Below are 14,382 nucleotides of genomic sequence, written 5' to 3'. Positions count from 1 at the left end.
ATTAAGCAGGATAAGAGATCTTTTAAAAGGATATAAACCCTCCTGCTTCAGAGTATAAGCCAACATCTAAATGCTGAGGGTTAGGATGACGACACTTCCCCCTTGGGTAGGTTATTCCATAGCGGTCTACAATGATGTCCTTGCATCTTCCTCTGAAGCACCAGGCATGGGCCAGTCAGAAACAGCATATCGGACTAGACGAAGTTCCAGTCTGGCAATTCAAACATTCCAAGACTTTTGTTGAACTTAGTTTTTTTTTTATTATTAAAGTTAAAGCCATTTTGAGCCACATGCCCACAAAAGCATCTTGAAGTAGCATATCCACACCCGCCTTTCCCCCTCCCCCCCTCACCTGTGGAGATTAGATAGGAATATTGTCCAAATGATCAAGTAAAGAGGGCGGCACAAAAAAACCCAAACCTAGACTCCTCCCACAGCCTAAAGGAGTTTTAAATCCGACCTCTCTCTTATGAGGCAGAAGCTATTGCAAGGGCCAGACCACAAGACAAAGCAAATCCAACAGAATCCAGCAACAGTGCCAGCTGCTGGGTTTGGTTCTGACAAATGACACTGTGCCCCTGGCCTTAGTACTGAATAAGCCAGGGGGAAAATAGGCAGGAGAAGCCACACAGATTTGTTCTCCTACCCACGTGAGCCATCTATCATGCAGCCACTGGAGCCCTATTTCTCCAGTCACATCACACCCCAGGGTGCGGAGGAAAAAAAAAAAAGGAGCTGAAAGTTCTTATCGTGCTAATTGCTGTGCACCAGTTTAGGTTAGTAAAAATACTTTCTAGCCCCTTCTAGGTTTCTGCTGTATGGATCAGGACAACAGAAGGCAAAAAGCAGTGCATAGCGTTCAGGATGTCCTTTCACTGCTTCAGAGCACCCACTATTTGGGTAATTGAACATTAACAAGTTGCTACAATAAAGTTTGTGGTTTTAGTAAGCAACTTCCAGTCTGCATCTATGCCAGGGCGTCACCACCACCAGACGTGAGCAAGAGTCAAACACCTCACACAATACAATGTACAAAGGAGAGAGTCAGTCAGTCCCCACCTCTCCAAACTCTCAATAGCAGACTCTGGCCAAACATTTCCCTCTTCCTGGGCTCCTCCACACTATAGGATTTTTCTTCCATTTCCCAGCATTGCACTGCCACTGAAGCTGCTTTAAAGAGAGAAATCCTGGGAATCCTAGGGTAAAAAGGGTACTACTGGCCTCTTCCAAGCAGGACTAGGCAACTTGGTGGTCAAAATACTGGTGCCCTGCCTATGTCTGCGTGCCCACTGTTGCTACTACTGGAAGTACAGCTGTTGGAAATTTGAAGAAAAATCTTGGTGTAGAGCCAGTTTCGATGTCCCATTTTCCCTACAAACAGGCACTCTCTGTGACTGTGCCCCCACTGCAGCTCCGCACCTCGGATAGGACTTGTAGTGCCTCCATGACAAATCAGTAACAGCTGAAGTGGTTAAAGTCTTCATTGTAAAGTTCTCATCATCAGTGAAGGCACAATGTCCAACAACCAATGTGATCTGCACAGAGAGAGCCAGGCAAGTAACCTCACTTTAGAAACACAGATCTTTATAAACACATTCATGTCCCAGGCTGACACAGACTTTAACTTTTCTTCCAACAGATAAAATTTCAGCCACACCAGGATATTTCTGGTAATTCATGCTGTGCTCTCAAACAGGGATTTCAGCCACCACAATAAGCACTACAACAGGTCTCCAGTCTTGCCATCTCTCATGATTTTGTCATAAGTCTCAAGATAATTGTTTTCCTTAAAGCTCCAAGTCCTGGAGTCAAGTGGATAGGTGATGATTTCAGCCTTCATTCTTATAGAAAAAAGTACGTTTCTAGCCCTTGTGGCTGTGGAGAATGCTTCAAAATATGACCCCAGTGCAGCCTAGAGACTCAACAAGCAGAAGGCAAATAAAAAACACCAAATCTACTATTTTTACTTCATCTCCTGATTTTTGGTGAGCCTAACTCATGATTTTTGAGCATTTGGGGTTGGCAATGCTGGTCTCCTCCTCACTGCCTGGAGCACCCCAAACAGAGTGTACAATAATGAGGATATGATGCAGGTGCTACTCCACCACTTTACAAGAATGGGTGAGTAGCCTCATTTTACTACAGATGTGGAAATAGGACGAGATTAACATCACTTGGCTTAGACACTGCGTGACCTCGGTCGAGACTAGAGCCTACATCGCCTAGATCACACCACTACTTTGTGTAAGCAGCCCTGCAGCACTCGCCCCCAGATCTGCACCTATGTCGCACTTGCAGCCAACCATCAACAAAACACTAATAGCAAACATTGTTTGAGGAAGCCTCTCCCAAGACCATACTGCTCTGCACATCAGGGGCACCCTCAGCAGAAGCCAGTCTGCCCCCAAACAGCACCAAAGGGAGGGCTTTTCCCTTTTCTTTATTTATTGAATAGGTGCTGCTGGAGGCACAAACACACGAAAGTCTGTGTAGGACAAGGGAAGGAATTATCCCTCCCATTGATTTTCGCTCTGGGGTATTAGAAAGAACACAGCGTTTATCTGGAGATTTCTTCCCAAAGCCAACTGCGGACTTTCAAACAGAAACGAGACTTGAAAGGAGCTTATCGGACAAATGATCGGCTGAAACCATCAGCACGGAGAGTGGGAGCCACGGCAGGGAGCTCTATGATCCCATTGTTCCTCCTCGGACATCTGAAAGCAACTGTTATTGTTGCCCAACTTCAAACAAGCAGGCAAGAGGGCACAGAGGGGAGAGACAGACTGACCAGGGCACAAAAGGTTTTCCACATTTCCTTCTTTCCAGAAATGTATCACTTCTCTTCACTGCTCTGCCTCTTCTGGCAAGACCTGCAAGGTCCCATTCCCCCTCCTTCCCACCACCACAGCAAAGCCATGGTTTCATATCTCAACCCGTCCAATTTCTAACTCATGAAAGAGAATTAATGGAGGGGGCGAGGGCGAGAGAAATAGCTATTCTTCTAACTCAACACAGATAGGGAGAGGATCCTAAACACGGAACTGAAGACTAGCGATGTGGTCATGCTATGTTCTACATTATTCACCAGGCAGTGTTCCCCCAAGTGTTTGGGTGAAGAGAAATAAATAGCATAAGAAAGCCTTACCTAGGGGGAGCCTTACATAGGACTCCTGGAGAGGTGAGTGACAGATTCACTATTAAACTGAAGTAGAGGGTTCTTTTCACTAATAAAACTCATGCACAGAGGGGAACTCAACAACTGATGTCTGAGGTACTGCTAGCTAGTCCCCAACTCACCCACCCCCTCCACCTCACTCCCTTTCCTCCTGCCTCATCAACAGGCTAGCTCAACAGCAGCAAAATTCAAAAGCCCCATCTCCCTTTCACTCTCTTTTCCAGGTAGCAGGAAGGTTGTAATTGGCGAAGCAGGAGATTAGAAATATCGGCAGCCTCTAAGTAAGACTTTAATTTACTGGCAGATCAATAGCGCTAGGGTTATATTGGCAAAGTGTCTACAACTCTATTGACTCACGCAATTCCTCTTATCAATTTATCAGAAATCTGGAAGCCAGAAGATATTGTTTGAAGAAAAAAGGCAGGCAGGAGCTTGAACATTTAGTGTGTGCTGCCCAATCGGGCTCTCAACACTAAGCATTTTACAGCAGACATATCTGCTGCAAAGGAGGCTAATATATACATATATATGAGATATGATTAAGAATTAACTTGCTTTCTCACATGCCACTCTCAGCCTTTTCAAGTGGCTCCCTGTACCTTAGACCTTTAACACAGTGATAGTTTCTATGGCAGGAACCACCCCTCATCCTGCAACCAGTATGATTTGAACCAGAGAATATTTATGTAATAAACTCCAGTCCCAAATTCAGGGGCCCCCGTTGGGTTTGGCACAGGTTCAGCTTCCTCATCAGCTCACGAGAAGAGGACTTCACACTGCCAGCTCTCCCCCCACCCCAAACTCCCAGGAGACTGGTGCTAATGGGGATTTTGTCAAATTAACGTTTCCGCCCTCGTTCCTACAAAAAGTAGAAAAGGAGAGGAGATTGAACCCCTCACTACCAGAGACCTGGCACAGGATGAAGGAATGTGAACACCATGAAGCACACTAGGGAACAGCACCTTATGCACCAGATAACTGGGGATTAAGTCCAGAAGAGAAGGTGCACAGCATCCCTACCATCAAGCAGGAGCAACATGAGGGGAGCATTTTTTTTGTTCCAGGGGGGGAGAGGGGGGAGAAATCACATCTTGTTTTTTGACTGGCCCGATTCATACCAAAAAAAAAAAAATCTGCTAATAGCTGTTTTGCATTTTGTTGAGACAAGGAGTAAACAGTATTTAAGTGTTTCCAGACAAAAATAACTCACTAGTGACAAAGGCTCCGCTAATTAAATTGCCCTACCTTGGCACCAACGACCTCAGACAAGGTTCAGCTGCGCAGCCCCAGGAGGAGTTGCTGCCCCCAAATGGTAATGTCAAGTACTGCCACGCTGAGAACGGGAGACTTCTCCCCCTCCAGTATTTCAGAGGCACTTTTGCAAGCAGCAGGCAAACGTCTATCTGCAAACAGAAATATCACACAACTCCCCAACAGGCCTGATGCAGCAACCAGAGTGTTTCATTTATAAGCTGATCTGGTAGTCAGAAAATTCCCACTGACTCCCTCTGACTGGACAAGGAACATTCTTATGAGAGGACCATTCCAGAGATGCTCGCTTCCACTCCTGGAATCAAAAAGCAAGGTGTGCTCATACTGAGATTGAAAAGGAAATCCAGCTATTCTCCTAATGCAGCCACGTTTGTACTACTGATCCAAAAACCGAGAGGTGGAATACTAGAATTCAACAGGCAAACTGGGTTTCAGCTTTTAAAAGCATCACCAACACTCCCACTCTATGAGGCACAGTTTAGGAACTCCAAGTTGCAGAGACCTTGTCCACAGTACCAGTGCAGCTGCTCCTCATCAGGTTTGCCGAACAAAGTGAGACAATGTTGCAAACGACTAGAGCTCACAACTGCTACCTCTTGGGGAGGTGCACAGGTGCAGATATGTAAAAATGCTAGTGCAAGCTAGGCCTTACATGGACTTTGGTGGTTTCCAAAGTGCATCACCCTTTCTTACAAAAAAAGAGACAGGTCAAATATCTGGCTGCAGACTTCAATACTGTCCAGAATATGAGGACAATGCAGAACATATTCAAAGCTGAGCACTCTTACAGTGGGCTTCCTTTTCCAGAAGGTTCACAATAGGTACACAATGGCCTAAACATCTAACAAGAAGTCTGTTGATACCTTTCATGTTCCAGTCCTTTCTCCCTCTCCAATCTACTCGTGATAAGCCAGGAATCCCCACACCACTCAACAGAACGCATTGTGTTGATACCTAGCTGGAAACTCAGCATGTGAAAAAGCAAAGAACTGCAGATTCTGCTACAGTAAAGTTTTTCCTTTGAAAATTAACAATTTCAACTTGCTCTAGGTGAAAAGCTCTTCCGGTCCTCCCTCAGGTGACTTTCCCCAAAATTAAAATACTGAAGCTGCTGGAGTGAACACAGAAAAAAGACATCTCCTCTGACTTCTGTTCCCCAGACTCTGCACCAGGTCCCACCATATGAATAAGGGTCATGAAACTCATTTCTCTGTAGTCCAGGAGGCAAAGTCCTAACGTTCAAGGGCTGTATCTTGCTCCTCACAGATTAGAGACCAACTTCTGTTAGCATCAGAATGGAGCAGGAAGGAATGAAACCCTAGGCGCCTCCTTAATCTCCATTCATAGTCAAGAGAGAAGCTAAACTATTTACATTTGTCTAATGCTTGTAAACAAACCAAATCTACTAGGTGCTACTCAAATCCTCTGCAGAGTCCAATGCACTTTTAAGGGTAGGAAGAGAAAGAAACTAATGCAGCATCTATCTCAGTGAGGGAGCATCAGGACTAAAAAGAACAAGACTCTTCCCCATTAGGGCATTGCCACAGGGCTCAGGACACCAAGCCAAGACCCTCCTGCTGTTTCCCAGACACCAGAGCTGTTTAGAGGGGAGAAAGCTCTGATTTAAGCAGGAGTAAGAGGGACAGTCTGGCCTGAAGGGAAATGCAGAGCTTCCCAACTCCTTCCTAACACCCAGGAGCTCATTTCAAACTGCTAGCACATAACAGAAACAGGACTCTTCCAGCCCCCCCCCCCCCGCCCCCTCTTGTGGGGCAGGCTGAATCACCATGGAGACAAGTCCTGCTCATACTAATGTCTGGCTGCCCCAGTGTGGATTTGTGAACATTAAGCGGGGGAGGGGAAGGCTGCAATCCCACACAAGGTTACCATGGAGCTCCAGCAGTTTAATATATTCGGGGGGGGGGGGGGGGAGAGAATGCTTCAGGCCTGCTGGCCAATGCATCGGGTTAAACAAATGTGAAGCCATGGAGCCTGGTCTAGTGGTCCGAGCACAGGCCAGGGAGTTGGGGGACCTGGGTTCTGTACTTGACTTCTGCGGGCTGTGTGGCCTGGGGAAAGACATTGCATCATCTGTACTGCACAGAGATTTGTAAGAGAGAAAGGTGCAAGAAGCACAGAATACAAGATTAGATCTTCAGGGGAAACGCCACCAAAAGATGGGTTCGGAGTTGAATGCCACCAGCAGAGCCCCAATTCTATGAGGCCATGGGTTCCGTTTCTATCCCTACACAAACCCAAGCTCCCCAGCCAGCCCGAGGCCACTGAGAACAGCAACAGTGGCATACTGGCAAAGCACGCAGGACTGCATGGAGTCTGAACAAGAGGCCAGCTCAGTGTCTTTTTGAAACAAAAACCGTTTCAACTTGACTGGAGACTGTCCCAGCCACTTAATGGCTCTCCTCCTTTTAAATGCAGATTTGAACTTTTCACCCAGGGTCAGGCAGCTGCAGCTCACCCCATCCTCAGCAGGGGCCAGGCGCCAGCGCCATTCTTCAGTCTCCCTCCAAACCCAGGCAGCAACAGAGACCAGCTCACCCCTTGCTTGGAAGGCACAGGGCTCAAGCCATGCACCGTCAGTAAGAGCGCAAACTAAAGGACTGAACAGGCACTAAATTCTCCTCCCACAGCTTCACGGGCTGGGGGGAGTGGAGGGCAGAGTCTGGAGTTTCCAATCAGGAGTGAAATGGTCCTACCCAATTCTCCCACCTGTAAAGAGCAGTTAATGAAAACCTCAGAGGGTCCCACCTGGAAAAAGAATGGCACCTCCGTTGCACAGGTTTCACGCTAAGCCCTCTGGTGGCTCTCTATTTACCTGAGCTGAGTCTGGAGCAAAGACAGCACCCTTGGAAGGCACCCAATAATCCACTTACCATTAGGGTTACCATACGTCCGGATTTTCCCGGACATGTCCGGCTTTTTGGGCTCCAAATCCCCGTCCGGGGGGAAATCCCAAAAAGCCGGACATGTCCGGGAAAATCGGGACATTCGGGTCCGGCGGTGCTGGGCCAGGCCGGTGGTCGGCGGTGCCGAGCCGGTGGCCAGGCCGGGGGCGCGGGGCCGGGCCAGGGGCCGGCACCCCAGTGCCCGAGCCAACCCAGGCTGGAGACGCTGGGGGGGCCAGACTGGGCCGCGCCTCCTCCCCCCAAACCCCCCTTACCTGCTTCAGGCTTCCCGCGAATCAAATGTTCGCGGGAAGCAGGGGAGGGGGCGGAGTTGGGGCGAGGACTTTGGGGAAGGGGCGGAGTTGGGGCAGGGGCGGGGCCCCGTGGAGTGTCCTCCTTTTGGAGGCTCAAAATATGGTAACCCTACTTACCATAAGCATTTACATGGAGGCCATCCCCAGGATACCTAGTGCTGAAGGCTGCTGCCCAGGGGGCACTTTGTCTAGTCTGGCTCTCTCTGAGGAGAAGTGTGAGATACAGCTGCTGAAAGAGCAGAGGTATCACAGAATATCAGGGTTGGAGGGGACCTCAGGAGGTCATCTAGTCCAACCCCCTGCTCAAAGCAGGACCAATCCCCAGATTTTTGCCCCAGATCCCTAAATGCCCCCCTCAAGGATTGAACTCTCAACCCTGGGTTTAGCAGGCCACGGAGCTATCCCAGGTGTTTTAGGATTCTGGGAAGAAAGGAAGGATGGCCTTGTGGTTAAAGCAACTGACACGCTCAGGAGATCTGAGAGATCTCGGACAAGCCACTTAGCTTCTCTGGCCTCACAATGACAATGTTAGGCCTGGTCTACACTAGGCGTTTATGTCGAAGTTAGCGCCGTTAAATCGAATTAACCCTGCACCCGTCCACACTGCGATGCTATTTAGTTCGACATAGAGGTCTCTTTAATTCGACTTCTGTACTCCTCCCCGACGAGGGGAGTAGCGCTAAATTCGACATGGCCATGTCGAATTAGGCTAGGTGTGGATGGAAATCGACGCTAATAGCTCCGGGAGCTATCCCACAGTGCACCACTCTGTTGACGCTCTGGACAGCAGTGCGAGCTCGGATGCTCTGACCAGCCACACAGGAAAAGCCCCGGGAAAATTTGAATTTGAATTCCTTTTCCTGTCTGGCCAGTTTGAATCTCATTTCCTGTCTGGACATCGTGGCGAGCACAGCAGCACTGGCAACGATGCAGAGCTCTCCAGCAGTGATGGCCGTGCAGTCTGGGAATAGAAAGAGAGCCCCAGCATGGACTGATCGTGAAGTCTTGGATCTCATCGCTGTGTGGGGCGATGAGTCCGTGCTTTCCGAGCTGCGATCCAAAAGAAGGAATGCAAAGATCTACGAGAAGATCTCTAAAGACATGGCAGAGAGAGGATACAGCCGGGATGCAACGCAGTGCCGCGTGAAAATCAAGGAGCTGAGACAAGGCTACCAGAAGACCAAAGAGGCAAACGGACGCTCCGGATCCCATCCCCAGACATCCCGTTTCTACGAGGCACTGCATTCCATCCTCGGTGCTGCCGCCACCACTACCCCACCAGTGACCGTGGACTCTGAGGATGGGATACTGTCCACGGCCGGTTCCTCAGACATGTTAGGGGACGGGGAAGATGAGGAAGGAGATGAGGAGGGCGAGGCAGTTGGCAGCTCTCACAACGCTGATTTCCCCGACAGCCAGGATCTCTTCATCACCCTTACAGAGATCCCCTACGAAGCGTCCCCAGCCATTACCCCGGACACAGAATCTGGTGAAGGATCAGCCAGTAAGTGTTGTAAACATCTAAACATTTATTTTTAACAAAACAGGAATATTAACAATTAAAAGAATGGGTTGTTCATGATTAGTGTGCCCTAGGCGCTTAACGGTTTAGTAAGGGGCAGTGCAAGTTTTGAAAAGAAATCTAGCAATGTCCGGTTTTCAGTGATTGTCCTGCACAAGCCGCTCTACTGTGTATTCCCTGCTACTGCAGCTACAGTAAAATGCGGTCTATATGTGCGGGGATAGAGCAGTAATCCTCCTGGGACATCTCGATGAAGCTCTCCTGGAGGTAACTTGAAAGCCGTTGCATGAGGTTCTTGGGGAGAGCGGCCTTATTGGGTCCTCCGAAGTACGACACGTTGCCGCGCCACGAGATTATCAGGTACTCGGGGATCATTGCTCTGCACAGCAGGGCGGCATACGGCCCTGGTCTTTGGAGGCTTTCCCGGAGCATTCTCTCTTTGTCGCTCTCGGAGATCCTCATCAGGGTGATGTCGGCCATGGTGACCTGCTTTTAATTAGGTAGGGGAATGTTAGTGTTGGGACTGCTTTCCCGTTCCTTTACAGAACTGTCACCGCTGGTTTGCAGCCACGCGGTGGAGGCGGGAGAGGGGCAGCCGAAAGGGATCATTCCCGGGGACAGCCGCGAGGGGGTGGGACAGGGGCAGAGTTCCCGCTTGCCGGATTGCTGGCAGCAGGGACTGACATTGATTTAAATGTGAAATGAGGCCAGTGGTAATATAAAAGTTTTAAACTGCCACAAGTGTACGGCTTACCATGTCTGCCTGCAACAGAAATTCCGTTGTGCTGCCTCGCTTCTCAAATGTGCTGTTCAAGACCCCAGGCACAGAATGCGAAGGCCGAGAATTCGACCTTGTGCTGAGTGCGCATGTGAAAGGTGCTGTGCATGGTCTTGTTCACAGAGAAAGACTATGTTCTTTGTTCACAACTACATTTATCTTTCAGAGGAATTCACTCCCTTTTTCCCATTTCCACAGCCCCGTCTGCGACTGTCTCACAACCTAGCCTGGAATCACACTCCCAGAGGCTAGCGCGGATTAGGCGTAGGAAGAAGAGGACACGGGAGGACATGTTCTCTGAGCTTATGGCCTCTTCCCAAGCCCAGGCAGCACAGCAGACCCAGTGGCGGGAGAACTTGACCCGAATGCACCAAGCCAACATGGATCGGGAGGAGAGGTGGCGGCAGGAAGACCAGCAGGCGACTCAAACGCTGCTTGGACTACTGAGGGAGCAAACGGACACGCTCCGGCGCCTTGTGGATGTTCTGCAGGAACGGAGGCAGGAGGACAGAGCCCCGCTGCAGTCCATCTCTAACCGCCCTCCCCCGCCACCAAGTCCCATACCCACCTCACCCAAAGTGCAAAGAAGGAGAGGCGGCAGAGTCCCTGCTAACTCTCACTCCACCCCTGCAGAGAGCTCTAGTAGCAGAAGGCTCTCATTTCCCAAAATTTGAAAAGTTCTTTCCTTCCCGCCTGACACAAGCCCACGTCCAAGTTTCACCTCCCAATGCCATGTGTAGTTGATAATAAAAAATTCGTTTCTGTTAACTACTGTTTCAATCATGTTCTTTTGGAGGAGGAGGGGAAAGGGGGTTGGAAATTGGACAGGACAGTCTCCTTTGGCAGGGTACATAGTCGGGGGCAGGCACAGCAGCAGGGCACATACACAGTGCAGTGATGCAGTGACTAGTTGCCCCGGTTAGTCTGGGAGGTTGTTTTGATGTAATGTTGGGGGGGGTGGGTTGCTCTGTGACTTTGTGGCGGGGGAGGGCAGTTACAGATCTTAAGCGCCGGTCCTTAGACAGGATCACAGAGCCACACAGCATGGGATCTGTAACCGTCCTCCCCCTGCCACAAAGTCAAATAGACCTCCCATACACACAGTCCCGATCAGGAGGGTTGACAGGCTCCGTTGAAACAAGCATCCCACCGCAGCGGAGCCTGTCAATCCTTGAGTTTAGAAGCTGCATTCGCATCACAACACTAGACCCGCCCCGCACCACAGTCTGCGTCCCAGTTTTAAAAAATTCCCGCTAAAACAGTATTAAAGAAAACGGTGTGCTTTAACAAAGTAGAACTATTTTTATTTCGACACGTGTGTTGGAGGGGGGGTGAAGGGGGTATGTAACTGGATAGGATAGTCAACATTACCTGGGTAAAGAAACGGGGGCAGGTTTAGCTTCTCAGTACACAAACTATAAAATCACAGGTTACCCTGCTCACTCAGGAACTTTGCTTTCAAAGCCTCCCGGATGCACAGCGCTTCCCGCTGGTCTCTTCTAATCGCCCGGCTGTCTGGCTGTGAGTAATCACCAGCCAGGCTATTTTCGTCAACCTCCCACCCCGCCATAAAGGTCTCCCCCTTGCTCTCACAGAGATTGTGGAGCACACAGCAAGCTGCTATAACAATGGGGATATTGGTTTCGCTGAGATCACAGCGAGTCAGTAAGCTTCTCCATCTCCCCTTGAGACGGCCAAAAGCACACTCCACCACCATTCTGCACTTGCTCAGCCGGTAGTTGAAGAGTTCTTTTTCAGTGTCCAGGGCGCCAGTATAGGGCTTCATGAGCCAGGGCATTAGCGGGTAGGCTGGGTCCCCGAGGATGACTATAGGCATCTCCACATCCCCAACAGTTATTTTGTGGTCCGGGAAGTAAATACCTTGTTGCAGCCGTCTAAACAGACCAGAGTTCCTGAAAACACGAGCGTCATGAACCTTGCCCGGCCATCCCACGTAGATGTTGGTAAAACGTCCCCTGTGGTCCACCAGTGCTTGCAGCACCATGGAAAAGTATCCCTTTCGGTTAATGTACTGGGTGGCCTGGTGGTCCGGTGCCAGGATAGGGATGTGAGTTCCATCTATGGCCCCACCGCAGTTTGGGAATCCCATCGCTGCGAAGCCATCTATGATCGCCTCCACGTTTCCCAGGGTCACTACCTTTGGCAGCAGTACATCAACGATTGCCTTCGCTACTTGCATCACAACAACCCCCACGGTAGATTTGCCCACCCCAAACTGGTTCGCGACTGACCGGTAGCTGTCTGGCGTTGCAAGCTTCCACAGGGCTATGGCCACTCGCTTCTGTACACTCAGTGCAGCTCGCAACCGGGTGTCACTGCGCTTCAGGGCAGGGGACAGCAACTCACAAAGTTCCAGGAAAGTTCCCTTCCGCATGCGAAAGTTTCGCAGCCACTGGGATTCATCCCAGACCTGCAGCACTATGCGGTCCCACCACTCAGTGCTTGTCTCCCGTGCCCAGAATCGCCGTTCCACGGCATCAACATGACCCATTGCCACTGTGATGTCCTCGGCGCTGGGTCGCCTGCTTTCTGACAGGTCTGTGCTACTCTCAGACTTCAGGACATCACCGCGGTGCCGTAGCCTCCTTGCCTGACTTTTCTGCATCTGCCTCAGGGAAACCTTTATGATAAGCTGCGAGACGTTGAGAGCGGCCACAACTGCAGCGATGGTCGCAGCGGGCTCCATGCTCGGAGTACAGTGGCGTCCGCGCTGTCAATGACTGGAAAAGCGCGCGAACTGTTTTCCCGCCGGCGCTTTCAGGGAGGGAGGGCGGGAGTGATGGACGGATGACGACAGTTTCCCAAAAGCACCCTCGACTCATTTTGTTACCCAGAAGGCATTGCCGGCTACACCCAGAATTCCAATGGGCAGAGGGGACTGCGGGAACTGTGGGATAGCTGACCACAGTGCACCGCTTCGAATGTCGACGCTATCACCGTTAGTGTGGACGCACAAAGTCGAATTACTGTCCTTAGTGTGGACACACACGTTCGACTTTGCAATATCGATTACAAAAATTCGATGCAAGTAAAATCGAACTACTCTCGTAGTGTAGACAAGGCCTTAGGGAAGTCTCCCCCTGTAGCACCAATATTAGCAGAGGTGGGAGCACTAGCGTAAGCCTATTGCCAGCTATTTTACAAGTGCATCATCGATCTCTTCTCAGAGCAGCTGTAGAGAACATGATGGTAAAAATGTTGGCAGCCATTCTACAGCAGCATTCCCACTTTTGCTAGGGCCAGCGGAGCTGCACTGGTGTTAGACCAAGGGATAGAAAATTTATGAAAATCCTCTGTTTAGATGCACTTGTTTCTCCATTCTCCAGCTGTAAAAGGAGGAGAATGTTCTCCTGCCTCACAAGGGTGCTCCATGAAGGTTCATGAGGTGCTCCGATACTGCAGCAGTGAGCACCATATACAAGCCTTTTATTAAATCATGACTGAGACCCTGCTGCTGCCGCCTAAGCCAACCTCGATGGGCTCCACACGTATGCCCAAATCCAGACTGCCAGATGCTTCCTCAGTCTCACCACACGGGCAGCTAACCTGCTGAAATCCTCTCTGCCACTCCCAACTCACCCTAGCAGCCTACCCAAGCCTTCGTTGCTATCACCCTCATTGTCTAAGCAAGACCAAACTCTCATTGCTTCTTATGGAAAGCTTGGCCGCACTCTTCACTGCTCGTTTGTCATTCCCTCAAGGTCTTGTTAGGATGCCAATGCCACCTCCACCAGGTGTCCCCAACTCTTTTCTCGGAAAGGCTGGCTCAGTTTTAGCCTCCGCTCCGTTACCTCCATTACTGGAGCCCCCCTTCCTTCCTGCAGGCAGTGAGAGAGAAAGCAAGCTTTGCACAATTCAACACCAATGTCACTACATCTCTAACTAAAGGATGATGGGGGAGGGGGCAACTATGGGGGGAACAGACCGATCTGGCCCAAACATATCACCTCTGAAACATGGCTTAACTCATCAGCCTGAAGACTCCTACTGCTGGGGCCCTTTGCCTCAGGTACCTCAAGTATCACCTCAGCAAGAACTGACTCAACTATTCTTGCTGAGCTTTTACTGTGTGCAAGTGCTTCCTGGGCTGGTTTATTTCTAGAAAATAATTTACATAAACCCTTGTCCAACTGGCTCACTCTGACACCTATCAAGGGTCTAATCCAGCCACTGTTTCCACAAGCCCATGGTTCTGTAACCTTCCAACACTGCAATATGGGACTAGAGCGACATTTTCATCCTAGCATAATGAAAGGTTTCAGAGTAGCAGCCGTGTTAGTCTGTATCCGCAAAAAGAAGAACAGGAGGACTTGTGGCACCTTAGAGACTAACAAATTTATTAGAGCATAAGCTTTCGTGGACTATAGCCCACTTCTTCGGATGCATCCGAAGAAGTG

General features: G+C 49.9%; 2 protein-coding genes across 6 annotated transcripts in view; one reads left to right on the top strand and one right to left on the bottom strand.

Moving 5' to 3' along the window:
* The window catches only part of ZFHX3 (zinc finger homeobox 3), a 345,739-nt gene that overhangs the window by 253,918 nt on the left and 77,439 nt on the right, over nt 1–14,382 (bottom strand). The gene's annotated exons all lie outside the window — the stretch shown is intronic.
* Nucleotides 8,465–10,732, top strand: LOC135975651 (uncharacterized). The gene is made up of 2 exons (XM_065567426.1): nt 8,465–9,168; nt 10,163–10,732. Exons 1-2 carry the CDS (start codon nt 8,592–8,594, stop codon nt 10,636–10,638), a joined length of 1,053 nt encoding a protein of 350 aa, XP_065423498.1. The 5' UTR covers nt 8,465–8,591; the 3' UTR covers nt 10,639–10,732.

Source organism: Chrysemys picta, chromosome 14, assembly GCF_011386835.1.
Source record: "Chrysemys picta bellii isolate R12L10 chromosome 14, ASM1138683v2, whole genome shotgun sequence".
In the NCBI taxonomy this organism is placed as follows: Eukaryota; Metazoa; Chordata; order Testudines; family Emydidae; genus Chrysemys; species Chrysemys picta.
The sequence above is the reverse complement of the archived record's forward strand: the minus strand, read 5'-3'. Positions and strand labels throughout refer to the sequence as shown.

What these genes read in the sequence shown, in the direction of transcription:
- LOC135975651 (XM_065567426.1), top strand. Translation starts at nt 8,592, where the DNA reads ATGCAGAGCTCTCCAGCAGTGATGGCCGTGCAGTCTGGGAATAGAAAG. An exon ending in ATCTGGTGAAGGATCAGCCA is followed by an intron (nt 9,169 to 10,162) that starts GTAAGTGTTGTA and finishes CCATTTCCACAG; the next exon opens with CCCCGTCTGCGACTGTCTCA.